This window comes from Leuresthes tenuis, unplaced genomic scaffold, assembly GCF_036924035.1.
Source record: "Leuresthes tenuis unplaced genomic scaffold, fLeuTen1.0.hap1 SCAF_5, whole genome shotgun sequence".
In the NCBI taxonomy this organism is placed as follows: Eukaryota; Metazoa; Chordata; class Actinopteri; order Atheriniformes; family Atherinopsidae; genus Leuresthes; species Leuresthes tenuis.
Window position 1 is genome coordinate 250,211 of NW_027325359.1, and position 22,221 is coordinate 272,431.

Sequence of the window (22,221 nt, forward strand, 5' to 3'; positions counted from 1 at the left end):
GGCTTTTGGGAGGAACAGTTGCTTTTCTTATTGCACACTAATATTATTGATATTAGTATATTGATCAAACTCAATTAATCATCATTTTTCCAGGGTCAAACCATCATATTTCTGTTCTATTTGAGTTTATCTTTCCACCGGCTGCTGGTCCATCAGAGGATAGACTTTAAAGTTCTGATGCTGCTCCATCAGAGGATAGACTTTAAAGTTCTGATGCTGGTCTATAAAGCTCTGAATGGTCCAAAATGCATCAGTGACCTCCTGACCCACTCTGAACCTCCCAGACCCCTCAGGTCATCTGGATCCGGTTCTTTATCAGTTCCCAGAGTCAGAACCAGACCTGGAGAAGCTGCATTCAGCTTCTATGCTCCACATGTCTGGAACAAACTCCCAGAAAGCCTCAGATCAGCTGAAACACTCAGTATTTAAGTCCAGGCTGAAGAAACATCTATTTTCAGCTGCATTTGAATAAGCTTGAGTTTCAAAACGGAATCAGACTTTAACTCCTGATTTTATCTATTGTTCTTATTTCTTTCTTTTGCTTAAATTTTAAATCATGCTTTTTATTTCTTCTGTTTTAATGTCTCTGTAAATCACTTTGAATCAGCTTGTCGCTATAAAATAAACTTGCCTTGCTTTTATTTTGAAAGCTCCTTACGGAAGACGCATGCGCATAACCCGCCGCGCTTGTTAACGGCCCTCAGAGACGATCACCGACCAGGAGGAGGTGAACGCAGCGTCTGGGGGACTTCTCTGTGTCTGCTGGCAGCCTGATTGACTAACATCACCAACGCCCATTTCGTGCAAACATCCAGGAAATGAACCGAGCCTCTACAAGAAGAGCCGACTGTTCCCGCTGACTCCGACCGGCTGATCGCTGCAGTGCACTGGTCCTGATTTAGTGCTGAAGCCACTTCTATAACATTAATCATAGTCATCTGATGTGTAGCATCAGCTGTGCAAGTTAGCTGCTGTATTACTGTGCAACACTCCTCGGCTTTTTGACTCCCGTCCACCCGAAAAATGGCAACCCAGATCGATAAAGAGGCTTGCAGAGATGCTTACAACGAAGTCCGAGACGACACCACGGAGACCAGCTGGTGAGTGGCTCCCTTAAAGAATCGGTCAATTTTAAATCAATCAATTTTTTCGCAAAAGTGAATGTCTGATAGATGTCGGTAAGTATATTGTTTGAGTAGTTATGAGCTACTCTTGTCTTCGGCTGATAAATTTGACAGAATATGTTTATTAATTCGGTATAATATGAGTTATAATTTTCATTCATGTTACCGCCCACTGCGCCTTTTTTCAGTGGATAATGGATGCTGCCTTAACAAGAACAGTTTGACTAACTTGATGAATGCCGAATGAATTATGAACAATCAAAGACAGATAAAAAGGGATAAGATTAGTTTTTTCTCGCATGTACTTGTGCCTCAATCATGATAACCTTAAATTGCTCGATTTTCAGACACAGTTGCACCTGCTGTCTCCAGAAACGTCTTAGCACGGCAGACTGAGAAATGCTCCCCACTTGATATTTCTAACTTGTAGAAACAGAGCTTACAGTAATATTGGCTTAACTGCACCCAGCTTTCGTTAGCATGTCCCTGATATGTGGCTGCTCTGTATTCTGGGTGTTCAGCGGTCAAACCCTGCACACTTATCAGGCCCAGCAGGGCAGAAGTAATTTCCTTTGTCCTGTATTCACAGAGGACAGCGTTATTGTGGTGCCACTTGCACATGGCTGCTGTCGTGCATGGGCGTCTTGGGCATTTTGTGCAATGCTCCGGGTTGCAAAATGGCTCTAGTGTGCACACAATGCAAATTCTTGTGAATCGACGCATCATGAGACGCGGAGTAATAACGCATCTGTGCATCCTATAGGGCTGCGTTCAAGTATGAGGGCGCGAGGATCGTGCCCGCGGGACAGGGGACTGACTATGAGGACTTCAAGAGTCTGTGCACAGGTAAAGAGCAGCTATTACTCTAACTGTACAGCTATAACTGTGTTGCATGTGTGGCTCACTCGGGTTGACTGCCTATATCGCAGCTTGACTTGGTGGATCTCTAATCTTTTAAGACTCTGTCACCCATTGGCCACGAGCCCTGCACTGTGCTGTCAAAGCATCTTAGCCCGCGTGGGTTGCATTGAATAATCTGTCCTACAGTATCCTTAGTTTTTAACCCTTGGTTTTTAGCATGTTTTTTTGGTTTCGGTGCCTTCAGGAAGACGTTCATCTTAAACTTCCTCGTCTCTCTGGTTCTTAGAGTTAAAATTCATAGAAGAGTTTCCTCTTTCAGACACTTTGTGGAGCTCATATTAGGTTTCTGAGGCTGTAGAAACCTTCGGTGAACAAATAGAACTAGTTAAAAACTCCTGGATGGAAGTTAAGCGTTAAGCTTTCGCTCACATGTTGGCTGGAACAGTTTCTCATGCTTGTTTCCTTTAAAGCTTTCAGGCTCAGAGCTGCACTTCTCTACATGTTTTTGTATTTTTCTTTCTCTTCTGGAGGTCTCACCGCTCACATTTCTGTGTTGAAATGCCTCTTTATCACGGTGCTTCTTGCTCAGCAGCTCAGCTGCAGCGTCGGTTCCTCTTCCGAGATGACATCTCATCTCCGTCTTCAGGCTCTTTTGCCTTATTTAGCCGTGAAGCTCTGCAGAAAACGTGGGAGGAGCTGATGCAGCTCAGACGGCCCACAGGAAGAGAACTCATTCACGATATTAGTTTTTAACTTTCCCAGCAGAAGAAAGTGAAAATAGATGATTATTCTTTCCTTTAAACCCAGCTTCTGGCGACAGAATTTGCTAAAAAGCAGTAAGTTAATCAGTCAGAGCTGCAAAATGAGCATTTTAGGACGTTTCAGTGTTCTTTGTCTCAGATATATGATGAATTTTATTGTCTCAGATTCAGTTAAACGTCCCAAAAACCTACCTGAATACTTAGGAAAAAAGGGGGGGGGCACACATTCATGATCCTCAGGGGACGAGGTGCGACTTCTTCACTGATTCCTGGACTTTCCATCTACTTCCACCCGTGACGTCCAAGTTCTTCGCTTAAGAAACTGTGGGATGGCTCAGTTGGGAAGTTTGATATGTTTTTATGCATTTAGCAGAAGCTTTTATCCAAAACGACTTACAGAAAGGCAGAGAGGGTGGGGGGGTCTTGTCTAAGGACCCCTACTGGAGGTAATACCTTTAATGCAGGGGATTTGAACCCAGATTTCCCACATGGAAGGTGGGAATCACACAACTACACTATCCAGCCCCTGAAGTTTGGTTCAGATGTTTCAGAGCCGCCTAAAGATGGAGGCTAACAATCAGACGGATTAAACACCATCAAGAGCTTCATGATCTTCAGGAAAACTTTTACTTTGTAAAGTTTCTGTTCTTTTACTGAACTGACCTTTGGGTCACGGATATAAGAGGCCCTGAAAACAAAGTGTTGCTCATGTTTTCATGCAGTCTGTACCTGAGGATTATCTCTAATTAAATCACCACATCGAGCTCAAACTTCCTCAGGAACAGCACTTTAGCGCAGTGCTCTGGTTTTCGTTTTTTAGCCACTGAGACCTGAGGCGTGCACGTGAGTGTCTGAGCGTGCACGTGAAGCGGGCTCCACAGCACAGTGTGGGAGGGATTCAGTTCTGATTCAGATGCCTCTCACCATGAGACAGTTTCTTTACAGTTTCCTCAGACCTGCAGGATTCCAACAGCATGAAATCTGGTGCATTCTCCAGTTTTATTGTCAAAAATCAGAAGGATTGGCGCTAAATTTGGCTCATGGAGAGTTAATAAACGGTTAATCCCAAAGGAACGGCGGGTTGTCGGTTCGATTCTTTTCATTGTTGTGCTTTAGAGGAAATGATTGACTGAAAACAGGAAGATTCTTCCTGTAGGGCACATATGTCAAAGTCCGGTCCTGCAGGTTTTAGACGTTTCCCTGCAGGTTTTAGACGTTTCCCTGCAGGTTTTAGATGTTTTCCTGGAGGTTTTAGACGTTTCCCTGCAGGTTTTAGACGTTTCCCTGCAGGTTTTAGACGTTTCCCTGCAGGTTTTAGACGTTTCCCTGCAGGTTTTAGATGTTTCCCTGCAGGTTTTAGATGTTTTCCTGCAGGTTTTAGATGTTTCCCTGCAGGTTTTAGATGTTTCCCTGCAGGTTTTAGATGTTTCCCTGCAGGTTTTAGATGTTTCCCTGCAGGTTTTAGATGTTTTCGTGCAGGTTTTAGACGTTTCCTGCAGGTTTTAGACGTTTCCCTGCAGGTTTTAGATGTTTCCTGCAGGTTTTAGATGTTTCCCTGCAGGTTTTAGATGTTTCCCTGCAGGTTTTAGATGTTTCCCTATAGGTTTTAGATGTTTCCCTGCAGGTTTTAGATGTTTTCCTGCAGGTTTTAGATGTTTTCCTGCAGGTTTTAGATGTTTTCCTGCAGGTTTTAGATGTTTCCCTGTAGGTTTTAGATGTTTTCCTGCAGGTTTTAGATGTTTTCCTGCAGGTTTTAGATGTTTTCCTGCAGGTTTTAGATGTTTTCCTGCAGGTTTTAGATGTTTCCCTGCAGGTTTTAGATGTTTCCTGCAGGTTTTAGATGTTTCCCTGCAGGTTTTAGATGTTTCCCTGCAGGTTTTAGATGTTTTCCTGCAGGTTTTAGATGTTTTCCTGCAGGTTTTAGACGTTTCCCTGCAGGTTTTAGACGTTTCCCTGCAGGTTTTAGACGTTTCCCTGCAGGTTTTAGATGTTTCCCTGCAGGTTTTAGATGTTTTCCTGCAGGTTTTAGATGTTTTCCTGCAGGTTTTAGATGTTTCCCTGCAGGTTTTAGATGTTTTCCTGCAGGTTTTAGATGTTTCCCTGCAGGTTTTAGATGTTTTCCTGCAGGTTTTAGACGTTTCCCTGCAGGTTTTAGATGTTTCCCTGCAGGTTTTAGATGTTTCCCTGCAGGTTTTAGATGTTTCCCTGCAGGTTTTAGATGTTTCCCTGCAGGTTTTAGATGTTTCCCTGCAGGTTTTAGATGTTTCCCTGCAGGTTTTAGATGTTTCCCTGCAGGTTTTAGATGTTTTCCTGCAGGTTTTAGATGTTTCCCTGCAGGTTTTAGATGTTTTCCTGCAGGTTTTAGATGTTTCCCTGCAGGTTTTAGATGTTTCCCTGCTTCAACACACCTGATTCAGATTAAATGAATCTCTTTAAAGATTGTTAGGTTCTGCAGCAGCCTGCTAATGATGCATTGATCTGAATCAGGTGCATTGAAGCAGTGAAACGTCTAAAACCTGCAGGACAGCGGTCCTCGAGGACCGGAGTTTGACATCCCTGCTTTAGGGGATCATGAAGCTCTCTTAAGGAATGAAAATGTGGGTAAAATTGACCCTTTGGGACGAGGGAATGACTTCACTGGCCTCAGGCTCTCCCACACACTTAAAATGTTGATCACGCCACACCTTAAATCCACAGGAGACGGCTGTGGTCTCCAGGCTGCTCCCAGAGGGGCTGAGCGTGGGCTGAGGGAGTCCACAGGAAGATTTGCCATCTCATCACTGTCATAGTTTCTCTGCAGCAGGGCTGGGTTGGGTGCAGAGTCAGCGTGTCTTTAAAGGAAAAGATAAACCAGGAAGAGTCTGGCAGAGGGAGGAAGTGGGGGTGGTGATGTGAAGGTCGGCTGTTCCTCTCTGGCAGCTCAGACAAGCACAGAAAGAGGCAAGACAAAAGGTGCATTTATGAATAAATTAAACGAGGCAATCAGTGACTCATTTCACAGCGAAGTGTTAAAGCTCGCATCCTTTCAGCTGCACTGATAGGCCTCCAGTGGCTGCTCCTGTTGGCTGATCTGAGAGCTGCCAGGAAGGTTTTTATGAGCTCTTAACGGTTCGTAGAGATGATAAAGTTTAAAACTGATGCAGCCGACCTTTTCACAGCAGCTTCAGACACCTTCGTTGTGCTCAGCTGATCCAGAATCCAGAGCATTTTAGTCATCTTTTGAGCCCTTTTCAGTGTGTTTGGAAGCTTCCACATTTAGAGTTTAATCAGGACCAAATTTAAATGTAAAGTTGGACTAAACAGTGTATATTTGGACAAATGGCTCCAGGAAAAAGCAGATTTGGACATGTTGAGTGAACAGAAACAGATTTTAGCCACCTGGAACGGCCATCTTAAGGATCCATTGAGGATCTCTCCCTCTGGGAATACTTAAAAACTGATTGTGATTCCTGAGATTTTCATCCTCAGACTGTCTTTCTGGAGCCGGCAGTTGAATCTAAAGGCAGATTTCACAGCACATGCATGCTGTAACTGCTAAAATCTCCATGTGTGCATGAATCCAAGCTGAGGCCCGACCAGTAATGACTCTGCAGCTTTGATATGAAGCAGAGGAAATAAAAGACTTGCTTTATTTGTGTATTTGCTGCTTACTTTGGTGAAATAACGTCGATGACACACAGAAACCAGAATGATCTTAAATAAAGACTGAATAGTGATGAATATTATCGTCTCCAGACCTCCCTGCAGTGAACTCCCAGCCTGTTTCTCACTGGCAGCAGGGACAAAGCTCCAGGCACCTCCAAACTGTGGCAGCCCCACTTTCAGGTTTAAAACGCAGCCTGGGGAGCTTTGAAAGTCTCCGTGAAGCTTTTTGTTCGGTCGCTTTGCTGCAGGAATGTTTGACTTAGATGGATTTAGATGGATTTTTGTGCTTCTGACACACCTGAGCAGGCTAAAGTCATGACCTCACACTTCAGTTGTGTATTTCTTAGACAAAGTGATGAAATCTGTGCTTTATTAAACACATTTAGATGAAACCAAAGGCAGTTTGTCCATCCCAGCTGCAGCCAGGGTCCACCTTTAAGGGAACTCGATACGCAGTGCTGCCGGTTCTGAAGTCTGAACGGGTCAAAGTTGGACAGATTCAGGTGTTGCTGGTAGCTGTGGCCTCATATTTCACAGATTCAGGGTTTGCAATGGATTTGGTAAATAAATAAAAGACCAATAAATGATTAAATTATGTTTTCAGATGGCTGTTATTTACAAGCCAGACAGAAACCAAATGTCACCTTCAAGCTGCTTAAAATATGATCAAAGTCAGTCAACGATACTTAGAGATGCTACTGGGGACATTAAATATATATATATATATAAATATATACACACAGGTTTGGTGTTACTGGGGTCCTGACCTTATTGACGAGTGGATGGATCTGAAGCAACAGGTTGATCGATCGATTAGACCACAGGATTGATCTATTTTGATATTAATTTCAGTCATTTTCACATCACAAATGGTTCCAGATTCTTCTGTTGTGCAGCTTTGATGCTTTTCTGCACAACTGCATGTCTTTAACTCTTAACTTAATGGGTTTTAACATTTGCTGTTGAAGTAGAACCAACTTTAAAGGAGATGTGTCAAAGAAATCTGTGGATATGTTGTTAAATATATATATTTTATAGAGAAGCTGGTGCTTCATGCACCATCTCCATAGAGTTAGAGGTTTGTATTGTTCAATGAGCTCAAATGATGGCAAAAATAAGATTCTTCGTCTCTGAATGCTCTATTTTGTCTGACCAACGGCCCAAAATACAGATATTCAATGTGATATCATATATGGTAAAGAAAAACCTCACATAAAGAAAGAAATCTTCATATTTAAAAGCTGGAAACTGATAAAAATGGATATTTTCTTTCGCAGACTTCCATAAAAACTGCAGCAAAACCAAGCTGTTGTGAATTTAAGTGGAATTTAAGTGAATTTAAATGGAATTAAAGTGGAATTTTAGTGAATTTAAGTGGAATTTTAGTGAATTTAAGTAGAATTTAAGTGAATTTAAGTACATTTAAGTGAATTTAAGTAAATTTAAGTGGAATTTTAGTGAATTTAAGTGGAATTTAAGTGAATTTAAGTACATTTAAGTTAATTTAAGTACATTTAAGTGGAATTTAAGTGAATTTAAATGAATTTAAGTAAATTTAAGCAGAACTTGCAGGCCTGAGGTGGAATTCAAACAGAAGCAGCTGCAGCAGAAACATTTAGCTTCTCTTTTTGTTGTTTTTTTTGTCTGCATTCAGTCATTATTCTCAGACTGGAGTTAACCGCCACATAAGTGGCAGGCGTGGTCACTGGAGGCTTGTGACACAACAGCAAAGCTCACAAAAGATTTACTCATTGAGCCTACTGACCTGAATACTTCCTGGTTGCACAGAGACACTTTCTCAGCTTGACAAAGCTTCGGTCCAGTTTGGACTCTTTGGACCGCAGTGAAAAGCAGATCCTTCTACTGTCTGTTATTATATTATATATTATATTCTATGTTCTTTGGGCTGAAACTGGTGTGCAAATGTTGATTATCCTTAATCAGTTGATGAAATAAATGTCAGTTTTCAGACAAGCTGATTAAACGGCTGCTGGAGGAATGTTAATAACAAAGCAAAGTCCAGGTTTCTCAAACCTGCCTTTTCCAGAAGCTGCATGTGTTCGGCCCTTTTTTCAGTTCAATTTAAACAAATTCTTATTAATTTGCTGGTTATTTACTTTATTAACAGATTATGTTAGTTAGATGACAAACAATCGTCTTGTTTTACACCTGAAATGTCTCTTATTGTTCCCGTTGCTATGCTTTTTAGACATTAGTGATAACAAATGAGAAGGAAGAGAACTGAAAATGCATATTTAGGAAGTTAAACCAGCAAATAGTTGACAGTTTTGTGTGAAAATGGAAATATCTTCTCCCGTAACCCTCCTTTGTTTAAAGCCCCGGACATTTTGTGGGATATTTGCAGCATCTTCACTGAGTCTCACGTGATTTCCTGTCTTTCCTCAGACGATTCGCGTCTGTTCGGCTTCGTCCGAATCACGACGGGAGACGCCATGAGCAAACGAGCCAAGTTCACCCTCATCACCTGGATCGGGGAGAATATCAGCGGGCTGCAGCGCGCCAAGATCAGCACAGACAAGACGCTGGTCAAAGATATCGTGCAGGTCAGAGACTCTGGAGAAAGCAAAGCCATTAAAGTAACGGGTCCTTTGGGAAAACTGGTTGTTACCGGGCGAATTAGCAGGAAGAAAAACAACGTATGAGGTGACTGGAAGTCAAAATATATCAACATGTCGAATATTAACGTAGATTTAAATCCAGTTTACATCAATTAAAGGTGCACTAGTCCATATATTATACTGCTACAAATTCAGTGTCAGATAGATGTTGAAACACTGAAAGAAATAAGCAATATTTTCCATGTTTTGGGCTTTTTTTTGCACCATATTGACCAAAATTAATAACTTACTGCAGCTATAAAGATGCCAGAAAGTAGTTCTGCATGGTTTGTATCAGGAGATAATAAGTCAAGTCACCTTTTTTTTAATAAAGCACATTTAAGAGCAACAGAAATTGACCAAAGTGCTTCACAGAATAAGAAATAAAAGCACAAAAGTATAGATTTGGTGGTTTAAAGTGCCCCGCTCCAGATACAGAATCAGAACTAAAGGTTTCTGCTCAGGTTGGGCTGTTCTTCACCTCAGCCTCTACCTTATCTTTATAGAACTAAAGGTTTCTGCTCAGGTTGGGCTGTTCTTCACCTCAGACTCTACCTTATCATCAGAACTAAAGGTTTCTGCTCAGTTTGGGCTGTTCTTCACCTCAGCCTCTACCTTATCATCAGAACTAAAGGTTTCTGCTCAGGTTGGGCTGTTCTTCACCTCAGCCTCTACCTTATCATCAGAACTAAAGGTTTCTGCTCAGTTTGGGCTGTTCTTCACCTCAGACTCTACCTTATCTTTATAGAACTAAAGGTTTCTGCTCAGTTTGGGCTGTTCTTCACCTCAGACTCTACCTTATCATCAGAACTAAAGGTTTCTGCTCAGGTTGGGCTGTTCTTCACCTCAGACTCTACCTTATCTTTATAGAACTAAAGGTTTCTGCTCAGGTTGGGCTGTTCTTCACCTCAGACTCTACCTTATCATCAGAACTAAAGGTTTCTGCTCAGGTTGGGCTGTTCTTCACCTCAGCCTCTACCTTATCTTTATAGAACTAAAGGTTTCTGCTCAGGTTGGGCTGTTCTTCACCTCAGACTCTACCTTATCTTTATAGAACTAAAGGTTTCTGCTCAGGTTGGGCTGTTCTTCACCTCAGACTCTACCTTATCTTTATAGAACTAAAGGTTTCTGCTCAGTTTGGGCTGTTCTTCACCTCAGACTCTACCTTATCTTTATAGAACTAAAGGTTTCTGCTCAGTTTGGGCTGTTCTTCACCTCAGCCTCTACCTTATCATCAGAACTAAAGGTTTCTGCTCAGGTTGGGCTGTTCTTCACCTCAGACTCTACCTTATCTTTATAGAACTAAAGGTTTCTGCTCAGGTTGGGCTGTTCTTCACCTCAGACTCTACCTTATCATCAGAACTAAAGGTTTCTGCTCAGGTTGGGCTGTTCTTCACCTCAGCCTCTACCTTATCATCAGAACTAAAGGTTTCTGCTCAGGTTGGGCTGTTCTTCACCTCAACCTCTACCTTATCTTTATAGAACTAAAGGTTTCTGCTCAGGTTGGGCTGTTCTTCACCTCAGCCTCTACCTTATCTTTATAGAACTAAAGGTTTCTGCTCAGGTTGGGCTGTTCTTCACCTCAGCCTCTACCTTATCTTTATAGAACTAAAGGTTTCTGCTCAGTTTGGGCTGTTCTTCACCTCAGCCTCTACCTTATCATCAGAACTAAAGGTTTCTGCTCAGGTTGGGCTGTTCTTCACCTCAGCCTCTACCTTATCTTTATAGAACTAAAGGTTTCTGCTCAGGTTGGGCTGTTCTTCACCTCAGCCTCTACCTTATCATCAGAACTAAAGGTTTCTGCTCAGTTTGGGCTGTTCTTCACCTCAGACTCTACCTTATCATCAGAACTAAAGGTTTCTGCTCAGGTTGGGCTGTTCTTCACCTCAGACTCTACCTTATCATCAGAACTAAAGGTTTCTGCTCAGTTTGGGCTGTTCTTCACCTCAGCCTCTACCTTATCATCAGAACTAAAGGTTTCTGCTCAGGTTGGGCTGTTCTTCACCTCAGCCTCTACCTTATCTTTATAGAACTAAAGGTTTCTGCTCAGGTTGGGCTGTTCTTCACCTCAGCCTCTACCTTATCATCAGAACTAAAGGTTTCTGCTCAGGTTGGGCTGTTCTTCACCTCAGCCTCTACCTTATCTTTATAGAACTAAAGGTTTCTGCTCAGGTTGGGCTGTTCTTCACCTCAGCCTCTACCTTATCATCAGAACTAAAGGTTTCTGCTCAGGTTGGGCTGTTCTTCACCTCAGCCTCTACCTTATCATCAGAACTAAAGGTTTCTGCTCAGGTTGGGCTGTTCTTCACCTCAGACTCTACCTTATCTTTATAGAACTAAAGGTTTCTGCTCAGGTTGGGCTGTTCTTCACCTCAGACTCTACCTTATCTTTATAGAACTAAAGGTTTCTGCTCAGGTTGGGCTGTTCTTCACCTCAGCCTCTACCTTATCATCAGAACTAAAGGTTTCTGCTCAGGTTGGGCTGTTCTTCACCTCAGACTCTACCTTATCTTTATAGAACTAAAGGTTTCTGCTCAGTTTGGGCTGTTCTTCACCTCAGCCTCTACCTTATCATCAGAACTAAAGGTTTCTGCTCAGGTTGGGCTGTTCTTCACCTCAACCTCTACCTTATCTTTATAGAACTAAAGGTTTCTGCTCAGGTTGGGCTGTTCTTCACCTCAGCCTCTACCTTATCATCAGAACTAAAGGTTTCTGCTCAGGTTGGGCTGTTCTTCACCTCAACCTCTACCTTATCTTTATAGAACTAAAGGTTTCTGCTCAGGTTGGGCTGTTCTTCACCTCAGCCTCTACCTTATCATCAGAACTAAAGGTTTCTGCTCAGGTTGGGCTGTTCTTCACCTCAACCTCTACCTTATCTTTATAGAACTAAAGGTTTCTGCTCAGGTTGGGCTGTTCTTCACCTCAGCCTCTACCTTATCATCAGAACTAAAGGTTTCTGCTCAGTTTGGGCTGTTCTTCACCTCAGCCTCTACCTTATCATCAGAACTAAAGGTTTCTGCTCAGGTTGGGCTGTTCTTCACCTCAGACTCTACCTTATCTTTATAGAACTAAAGGTTTCTGCTCAGTTTGGGCTGTTCTTCACCTCAGCCTCTACCTTATCATCAGAACTAAAGGTTTCTGCTCAGGTTGGGCTGTTCTTCACCTCAGACTCTACCTTATCTTTATAGAACTAAAGGTTTCTGCTCAGGTTGGGCTGTTCTTCACCTCAGCCTCTACCTTATCATCAGAACTAAAGGTTTCTGCTCAGGTTGGGCTGTTCTTCACCTCAGCCTCTACCTTATCTTTATAGAACTAAAGGTTTCTGCTCAGGTTGGGCTGTTCTTCACCTCAGCCTCTACCTTATCTTTATAGAACTAAAGGTTTCTGCTCAGGTTGGGCTGTTCTTCACCTCAGCCTCTACCTTATCATCAGAACTAAAGGTTTCTGCTCAGGTTGGGCTGTTCTTCACCTCAGCCTCTACCTTATCTTTATAGAACTAAAGGTTTCTGCTCAGGTTGGGCTGTTCTTCACCTCAGCCTCTACCTTATCATCAGAACTAAAGGTTTCTGCTCAGGTTGGGCTGTTCTTCACCTCAGCCTCTACCTTATCTTTATAGAACTAAAGGTTTCTGCTCAGGTTGGGCTGTTCTTCACCTCAGCCTCTACCTTATCATCAGAACTAAAGGTTTCTGCTCAGGTTGGGCTGTTCTTCACCTCAACCTCTACCTTATCTTTATAGAACTAAAGGTTTCTGCTCAGGTTGGGCTGTTCTTCACCTCAGCCTCTACCTTATCTTTATAGAACTAAAGGTTTCTGCTCAGGTTGGGCTGTTCTTCACCTCAGCCTCTACCTTATCATCAGAACTAAAGGTTTCTGCTCAGTTTGGGCTGTTCTTCACCTCAGCCTCTACCTTATCATCAGAACTAAAGGTTTCTGCTCAGGTTGGGCTGTTCTTCACCTCAGACTCTACCTTATCTTTATAGAACTAAAGGTTTCTGCTCAGTTTGGGCTGTTCTTCACCTCAGCCTCTACCTTATCATCAGAACTAAAGGTTTCTGCTCAGGTTGGGCTGTTCTTCACCTCAGACTCTACCTTATCTTTATAGAACTAAAGGTTTCTGCTCAGGTTGGGCTGTTCTTCACCTCAGCCTCTACCTTATCTTTATAGAACTAAAGGTTTCTGCTCAGTTTGGGCTGTTTTTCACCTCAGACTCTACCTTATCTTTATAGAACTAAAGGTTTCTGCTCAGTTTGGGCTGTTCTTCACCTCAGCCTCTACCTTATCTTTATAGAACTAAAGGTTTCTGCTCAGGTTGGGCTGTTCTTCACCTCAGACTCTACCTTATCTTTATAGAACTAAAGGTTTCTGCTCAGGTTGGGCTGTTCTTCACCTCAGCCTCTACCTTATCATCAGAACTAAAGGTTTCTGCTCAGTTTGGGCTGTTCTTCACCTCAGCCTCTACCTTATCATCAGAACTAAAGGTTTCCGCTCAGGTTGGGCTGTTCTTCACCTCAGCCTCTACCTTATCTTTATAGAACTAAAGGTTTCTGCTCAGTTTGGGCTGTTCTTCACCTCAGCCTCTACCTTATCATCAGAACTAAAGGTTTCTGCTCAGTTTGGGCTGTTCTTCACCTCAGACTCTACCTTATCATCAGAACTAAAGGTTTCTGCTCAGGTTGGGCTGTTCTTCACCTCAGCCTCTACCTTATCATCAGAACTAAAGGTTTCTGCTCAGTTTGGGCTGTTCTTCACCTCAGACTCTACCTTATCTTTATAGAACTAAAGGTTTCTGCTCAGGTTGGGCTGTTCTTCACCTCAGCCTCTACCTTATCATCAGAACTAAAGGTTTCTGCTCAGGTTGGGCTGTTCTTCACCTCAGCCTCTACCTTATCATCAGAACTAAAGGTTTCTGCTCAGGTTGGGCTGTTCTTCACCTCAGCCTCTACCTTATCATCAGAACTAAAGGTTTCTGCTCAGTTTGGGCTGTTCTTCACCTCAGCCTCTACCTTATCATCAGAACTAAAGGTTTCTGCTCAGGTTGGGCTGTTCTTCACCTCAGACTCTACCTTATCATCAGAACTAAAGGTTTCTGCTCAGGTTGGGCTGTTCTTCACCTCAGCCTCTACCTTATCTTTATAGAACTAAAGGTTTCTGCTCAGGTTGGGCTGTTCTTCACCTCAGCCTCTACCTTATCATCAGAACTAAAGGTTTCTGCTCAGGTTGGGCTGTTCTTCACCTCAGCCTCTACCTTATCATCAGAACTAAAGGTTTCTGCTCAGGTTGGGCTGTTCTTCACCTCAGCCTCTACCTTATCATCAGAACTAAAGGTTTCTGCTCAGTTTGGGCTGTTCTTCACCTCAGCCTCTACCTTATCATCAGAACTAAAGGTTTCTGCTCAGGTTGGGCTGTTCTTCACCTCAGACTCTACCTTATCATCAGAACTAAAGGTTTCTGCTCAGGTTGGGCTGTTCTTCACCTCAGCCTCTACCTTATCTTTATAGAACTAAAGGTTTCCGCTCAGTTTGGGCTGTTCTTCACCTCAGACTCTACCTTATCTTTATAGAACTAAAGGTTTCTGCTCAGTTTGGGCTGTTCTTCACCTCAACCTCTACCTTATCTTTATAGAACTAAAGGTTTCTGCTCAGTTTGGGCTGTTCTTCACCTCAGACTCTACCTTATCTTTATAGAACTAAAGGTTTCCGCTCAGTTTGGGCTGTTCTTCACCTCAACCTCTACCTTATCTTTATAGAACTAAAGGTTTCTGCTCAGTTTGGGCTGTTCTTCACCTCAGCCTCTACCTTATCTTTATAGAACTAAAGGTTTCTGCTCAGGTTGGGCTGTTCTTCACCTCAGCCTCTACCTTATCATCAGAACTAAAGGTTTCTGCTCAGGTTGGGCTGTTCTTCACCTCAGACTCTACCTTATCTTTATAGAACTAAAGGTTTCTGCTCAGGTTGGGCTGTTCTTCACCTCAGCCTCTACCTTATCATCAGAGCTAAAGGTTTCTGCTCAGGTTGGGCTGTTCTTCACCTCAGCCTCTACCTTATCTTTATATAACTAAAGGTTTCTGCTCAGGTTGGGCTGTTCTTCACCTCAGCCTCTACCTTATCATCAGAACTAAAGGTTTCTGCTCAGTTTGGGCTGTTCTTCACCTCAGCCTCTACCTTATCTTTATAGAACTAAAGGTTTCCGCTCAGGTTGGGCTGTTCTTCACCTCAGCCTCTACCTTATCTTTATAGAACTAAAGGTTTCTGCTCAGTTTGGGCTGTTCTTCACCTCAGCCTCTACCTTATCATCAGAACTAAAGGTTTCTGCTCAGTTTGGGCTGTTCTTCACCTCAGCCTCTACCTTATCTTTATAGAACTAAAGGTTTCCGCTCAGGTTGGGCTGTTCTTCACCTCAGCCTCTACCTTATCTTTATAGAACTAAAGGTTTCTGCTCAGTTTGGGCTGTTCTTCACCTCAGACTCTACCTTATCATCAGAACTAAAGGTTTCTGCTCAGTTTGGGCTGTTCTTCACCTCAGCCTCTACCTTATCTTTGCAGAACTAAAGGTTTCCGCTCAGGTTGGGCTGTTCTTCACCTCAGACTCTACCTTATCTTTGCAGAACTAAAGGTTTCCGCTCAGGTTGGGCTGTTCTTCACCTCAGCCTCTACCTTATCTTTATAGAACTAAAGGTTTCTGCTCAGGTTGGGCTGTTCTTCACCTCAGCCTCTACCTTATCATCAGAACTAAAGGTTTCTGCTCAGGTTGGGCTGTTCTTCACCTCAGACTCTACCTTATCATCAGAACTAAAGGTTTCTGCTCAGTTTGGGCTGTTCTTCACCTCAGACTCTACCTTATCTTTATAGAACTAAAGGTTTCTGCTCAGGTTGGGCTGTTCTTCACCTCAGACTCTACCTTATCTTTATAGAACTAAAGGTTTCTGCTCAGTTTGGGCTGTTCTTCACCTCAGCCTCTACCTTATCATCAGAACTAAAGGTTTCTGCTCAGGTTGGGCTGTTCTTCACCTCAGACTCTACCTTATCTTTATAGAACTAAAGGTTTCTGCTCAGGTTGGGCTGTTCTTCACCTCAGCCTCTACCTTATCATCAGAACTAAAGGTTTCTGCTCAGGTTGGGCTGTTCTTCACCTCAGACTCTACCTTATCTTTATAGAACTAAAGGTTTCCGCTCAGGTTGGGCTGTTCTTCACCTCAGACTCTACCTTATCTTTATAGAACTAAAGGTTTCTGCTCAGGTTGGGCTGTTCTTCACCTCAGACTCTACCTTATCTTTATAGAACTAAAGGTTTCTGCTCAGTTTGGGCTGTTCTTCACCTCAGCCTCTACCTTATCATCAGAACTAAAGGTTTCTGCTCAGGTTGGGCTGTTCTTCACCTCAGACTCTACCTTATCATCAGAACTAAAGGTTTCTGCTCAGTTTGGGCTGTTCTTCACCTCAGCCTCTACCTTATCATCAGAACTAAAGGTTTCTGCTCAGTTTGGGCTGTTCTTCACCTCAGCCTCTACCTTATCATCAGAACTAAAGGTTTCTGCTCAGGTTGGGCTGTTCTTCACCTCAGCCTCTACCTTATCATCAGAACTAAAGGTTTCTGCTCAGTTTGGGCTGTTCTTCACCTCAGCCTCTACCTTATCATCAGAACTAAAGGTTTCTGCTCAGTTTGGGCTGTTCTTCACCTCAGCCTCTACCTTATCTTTATAGAACTAAAGGTTTCTGCTCAGTTTGGGCTGTTCTTCACCTCAGCCTCTACCTTATCATCAGAACTAAAGGTTTCTGCTCAGTTTGGGCTGTTCTTCACCTCAGACTCTACCTTATCTTTATAGAACTAAAGGTTTCTGCTCAGGTTGGGCTGTTCTTCACCTCAGACTCTACCTTATCATCAGAACTAAAGGTTTCTGCTCAGTTTGGGCTGTTCTTCACCTCAGCCTCTACCTTATCTTTATAGAACTAAAGGTTTCTGCTCAGGTTGGGCTGTTCTTCACCTCAGCCTCTACCTTATCATCAGAACTAAAGGTTTCTGCTCAGTTTGGGCTGTTCTTCACCTCAGCCTCTACCTTATCATCAGAACTAAAGGTTTCTGCTCAGTTTGGGCTGTTCTTCACCTCAGCCTCTACCTTATCTTTATAGAACTAAAGGTTTCTGCTCAGGTTGGGCTGTTCTTCACCTCAGACTCTACCTTATCATCAGAACTAAATGTTTCTGCTCAGGTTGGGCTGTTCTTCACCTCAGCCTCTACCTTATCTTTATAGAACTAAAGGTTTCTGCTCAGGTTGGGCTGTTCTTCACCTCAGCCTCTACCTTATCATCAGAACTAAATGTTTCTGCTCAGTTTGGGCGGTTCTTCACCTCAGCCTCTACCTTATCTTTATAGAACTAAAGGTTTCTGCTCAGGTTGGGCTGTTCTTCACCTCAGACTCTACCTTATCATCAGAACTAAAGGTTTCTGCTCAGTTTGGGCTGTTCTTCACCTCAGCCTCTACCTTATCATCAGAACTAAAGGTTTCTGCTCAGTTTGGGCTGTTCTTCACCTCAGCCTCTACCTTATCATCAGAACTAAAGGTTTCTGCTCAGGTTGGGCTGTTCTTCACCTCAGACTCTACCTTATCATCAGAACTAAAGGTTTCTGCTCAGGTTGGGCTGTTCTTCACCTCAGACTCTACCTTATCATCAGAACTAAAGGTTTCTGCTCTGTTTGGGCTGTTCTTCACCTCAGCCTCTACCTTATCTTTATAGAACTAAAGGTTTCTGCTCAGGTTGGGCTGTTCTTCACCTCAGCCTCTACCTTATCTTTATAGAACTAAAGGTTTCTGCTCAGGTTGGGCTGTTCTTCACCTCAGCCTCTACCTTATCTTTATAGAACTAAAGGTTTCTGCTCAGTTTGGGCTGTTCTTCACCTCAGCCTCTACCTTATCATCAGAACTAAAGGTTTCTGCTCAGTTTGGGCTGTTCTTCACCTCAGCCTCTACCTTATCATCAGAACTAAAGGTTTCTGCTCAGTTTAGGCTGTTCTTCACCTCAGCCTCTACCTTATCTTTATAGAACTAAAGGTTTCTGCTCAGTTTGGGCTGTTCTTCACCTCAGCCTCTACCTTATCATCAGAACTAAAGGTTTCTGCTCAGTTTGGGCTGTTCTTCACCTCAGACTCTACCTTATCTTTATATAACTAAAGGTTTCTGCTCAGTTTGGGCTGTTCTTCACCTCAGCCTCTACCTTATCTTTGCAGAACTAAAGGTTTCTGCTCAGTTTGGGCTGTTCTTCACCTCAGCCTCTACCTTATCTTTATAGAACTAAAGGTTTCTGCTCAGGTTGGGCTGTTCTTCACCTCAGCCTCTACCTTATCATCAGAACTAAAGGTTTCTGCTCAGGTTGGGCTGTTCTTCACCTCAACCTCTACCTTATCTTTATAGAACTAAAGGTTTCCGCTCAGGTTGGGCTGTTCTTCACCTCAGCCTCTACCTTATCTTTATAGAACTAAAGGTTTCTGCTCAGTTTGGGCTGTTCTTCACCTCAACCTCTACCTTATCTTTATAGAACTAAAGGTTTCCGCTCAGGTTGGGCTGTTCTTCACCTCAGCCTCTACCTTATCTTTATAGAACTAAAGGTTTCCGCTCAGTTTGGGCTGTTCTTCACCTCAACCTCTACCTTATCTTTGCAGAACTTTGCCAAGGAGTTCATGATCAGCGACCCGCGAGAACTGGACGAGGACTACATCCGCACGGAGCTGAAGAAGGCGGGCGGCGCTAACTACGACGCTCAGGCCGAGTAGGACAGTGCCGCGGTCCACTGGAAGCGTCCGGGTCGGGGGTTGAGGGTGGTTAGACTGGATGGTCTAAACAGGGGCGGGGAGTGTTGGGGCAGGGCTGCTACCTCTTGGGGAGAGGGTGAGGCGGGATGGAGAGGACACAGGTCACCACCAAATACTCAAATCCAAGTAGAATCCACAAGATTAGTCTCCTTTTCAGCAGTTAATTTAACCCCCAGGAGGTCAAAGGGGAGGAAGTTCAGATGAGCTAAAGTAGCGCTACTTTAGCTCAATGCTAAAGTGTCATCTCATCCTAAAAGCTTCAGTAGAAGGAACCAGGACCTGATTTTCTTTTGATTCTTGAAGTGAAACGTCTCCAAGAACCAAAAAAAAAAAATAATTAAGTCCTTTTGCATGAATTACATACAGCATTTATTGCATTTCGACCCAAACTTGCTTGCATCAGTTTGTGTAGGAGAGGAGGATTAAAGGGTCTCATGGGGCACAGAAACTGAAACATCTTCCACTCAAACACAGCTACTTTTTAAAGGAATAGTTAAGATTAAGATCGTCTCTTTAGTCCCTGACAGCTCGGTTAGCTAAGCTTAGCACAAAGACTAGAACAAAGGGGGAAACAGCTGGCCTGGATCGTAACTCTGCCCCCTTAGTTTACATTTTGTCTCCTTGTTCGGTTTGGACTGAAACAGAAGTGTAAAAATGACGTTAAAGTACTGCTACACTTTGGTTTTTGTGCAGATTAAACATAGTGGATGTAATATTAATGCATGAACATGAATGAGGTGGTACACACGTGTATTTTTTATCAGATCCAATCGAGCTGTTCTCCCCTAGTTTCAGTCTTTAAGCTAAGCTAAGCTAAGCTAAGCTAGCTTTTTTTAGGCCTGCAGCATCAGAAATGAGCAATTTGGCCAAATTATGTCACGAATATCTGCTTTCATAACTGAGATGGTGAAGGGATTCCTTTAAGGGCCAAATCTGGCTGACAACTGGCACAAAAGTAGTTCTGTTACAACTTCCTGAGTGAAGGTGTGTGTCAGGGTTGGCCTCTGCTCTCCGGCCCTCCGCCCTCTCCCCGGTCAGCTCATGGTTGGTTATCTCCTGTGCTGTAAACTGTCATCTCACTCGCATCTTCATCTCAGCTGGGCCGCAGTAGAGCAAGAACGGCGTTGCCTCCACGGCTGCAGCACTGTTTGTCGGGAGTAATCGAATGCAACAAAGATGTGAAAAACTGAAGGCTTTTACTTTGAAAATGCCATAAGACTGGATCACGATGTAAGAACTCAGTTGATGTCGCTTGCAGGCATGTGTTTGACACCAGAACATGCTCTTAGTCATGATACACTGTTCCTCCGAGAGGGAAAGATCTCCATTTTCTAACAAAAAGACTCAGACTTAAGCTTTAAGACTGAGTCATAGTGCTGAGAGCACATTTAGCCGCCTCTTCATCTCCAGCCAGACAGCTGTGTTTGGATTGCAGCTTCTGACTGTAATTCATCCTGCTGTTACTCTGTGATCTGTGGATCCCTTTTATCCTTCCAGTTTCTGCTGGAATATCTCCATGTTGCCAGTTTCCTGAGCAGCCAAGGCAAATAATGAGGAAGAAACCCAAAACAACTCACTTTTGGTTTGGTATTGATCCATTGAGAATGGAGGTCTTTCCTTCTGGTGTCTCATCTCACAATCAACCACTATCACACGCATACTGTAACCTACTGTGTTTGACTGCCTTAGTCTCCCATGGAGAGAGGGGCATCATGGGAGCTTGTGGACACTACACTGTGATTGGCTGTCCTTCTTCACATGGCACAGGATGTGGGTCCAGGCTTATCATCCCATCCCAGGAGGAGCCATTTCTCGGTTGTAGCATCTCTTTTTATTTAGTTTCAACCCTCCCCTTCCCCATGAAGACAAAACGCAAAAAAAGCAACAAAAAAATTAGTTTTTCTCTTGTACTTCGTTCATTTTTGAGATTAATCTTATTTTACCTGATGATTTGACTTGTTTTCTTTTTGTTTTTAAAGAGAACTGTTGTCTTATACATTGGTGAAAAAACATTTTCAGAAAATCATGCAAAAACGAAAGAAAACAGAATGGGCACAAGATCAGTCATTTGAAAATAAAAATTGATGTTTTGTTTTTCCAAAAGCTGCTTCTCAAAGTGTCTTTTTTGTGTGTCTCTGAGCATCAGAACTCAACCCAACAATAAGGGGAAAAACCTTGGCTGTAACCGTGGAACCTGATATTTAGCTTCAGATTTGCACATTTCCCCATCATGCCGTCTTCTTTGTTCCTCTTGGGTTCTGTAGGGTATTAGAAGAGGCTCTTCTGCTCTGAGAGGTACAACAGATGGACTTCTCTTTCGTTAATCTGGTTAACGTCGTTCCAAACGCCGTCCCACTCATTTAGCATTAGCACCAGCAGCTAACTGTTCCTGAGCAGCGTCTGACTTCAGGTGTCATTAATGTGTCATCAGATAAGCTCACCTCAGCAACTTCACTTACAAACAGATCCATCTTTCTATATAACTGTACATTATAGATTAATTTAGAGGATTTAATTCCCTTTAACTGGTCTAAATGCTGTTCATTCTCAATCTAAGCAGTTCTAAGCAGAAACGCCAGTCTGTCACAGCTCAAATGTCTTTTTGACTAGCAGCCAGACAGCTGCTGACTCAAGATAAACAGACCTGCAAACTTTGCCCATATCTACAAGCATGTAGAGTTATCCTGCTGCACTTTGGTCTGTTGAACAAACACGGATTCACACTTCACAGCTTCACGATCTGAAAGTTTTCTCCTTTTACTGGTGCATGCAGAGTATCGTGACCTCTTGAGCAAATATTGAACATTTAGCCATTTAAAGACTTATTAGCTGTTACTGGTTGCTAGCTATGACAGCTATCAGCTAGCTAGCTATCACCTGAAACCCTAACCTTTGCATTAGTTCCCACAGGACATCAAAACATAGCAGATGCAATATGTACAAAGCAAATAGGGAGCAGTGAAACATGTTCTGCAGGTTTCCTTAAACGTGGGAATAAACAATACAGGTAACATAAGACCTTGTGAACTTAGGGCACATTTGTCACGTTTCCATTATTAGGTATTAATCTAAAGATGGAATAAATCAGCTTCTTTTTTAGTACCATTGTACTTTAGTATTAGATACTGGCAACATTTGTGGGCTAAAGCTACAAATCACAGCCTTTTCAAGGAGCTCAAGGGTCTTTCAAGGATTCTCATAGTTCCTGAAATCTTTATATCTCAACAGGAAGGAAGGAAAGAAATGTTCCCAACTGGGTTCTTTCTCAAATGTCTTTTTGTTAAACTGCAACAGATCAATACATCACCTATAAAGTTTTACTTCTTCTGAGCTATAAGGTTACTTATTAACTCAGGCATCCTAGTTGAGCTTAGAGGAGTCCCTTTCTTCCTTTTTAGATATCAAA

At 42.9% G+C, this 22,221-nt stretch overlaps 1 protein-coding gene across 1 annotated transcript; it reads left to right on the plus strand.

Moving 5' to 3' along the window:
* Positions 1-701: 701 nt before the first annotated feature.
* cotl1 (coactosin-like F-actin binding protein 1) lies at positions 702-20,918 on the plus strand. The gene is made up of 4 exons (XM_072385367.1): positions 702-1,100; positions 1,888-1,970; positions 8,798-8,955; positions 18,666-20,918. The coding sequence occupies exons 1-4, from the start codon at positions 1,024-1,026 to the stop codon at positions 18,774-18,776; spliced, it is 429 nt and encodes a 142-aa protein (XP_072241468.1). The 5' UTR covers positions 702-1,023; the 3' UTR covers positions 18,777-20,918.
* The last annotated feature ends 1,303 nt before the right edge of the window (positions 20,919-22,221 follow it).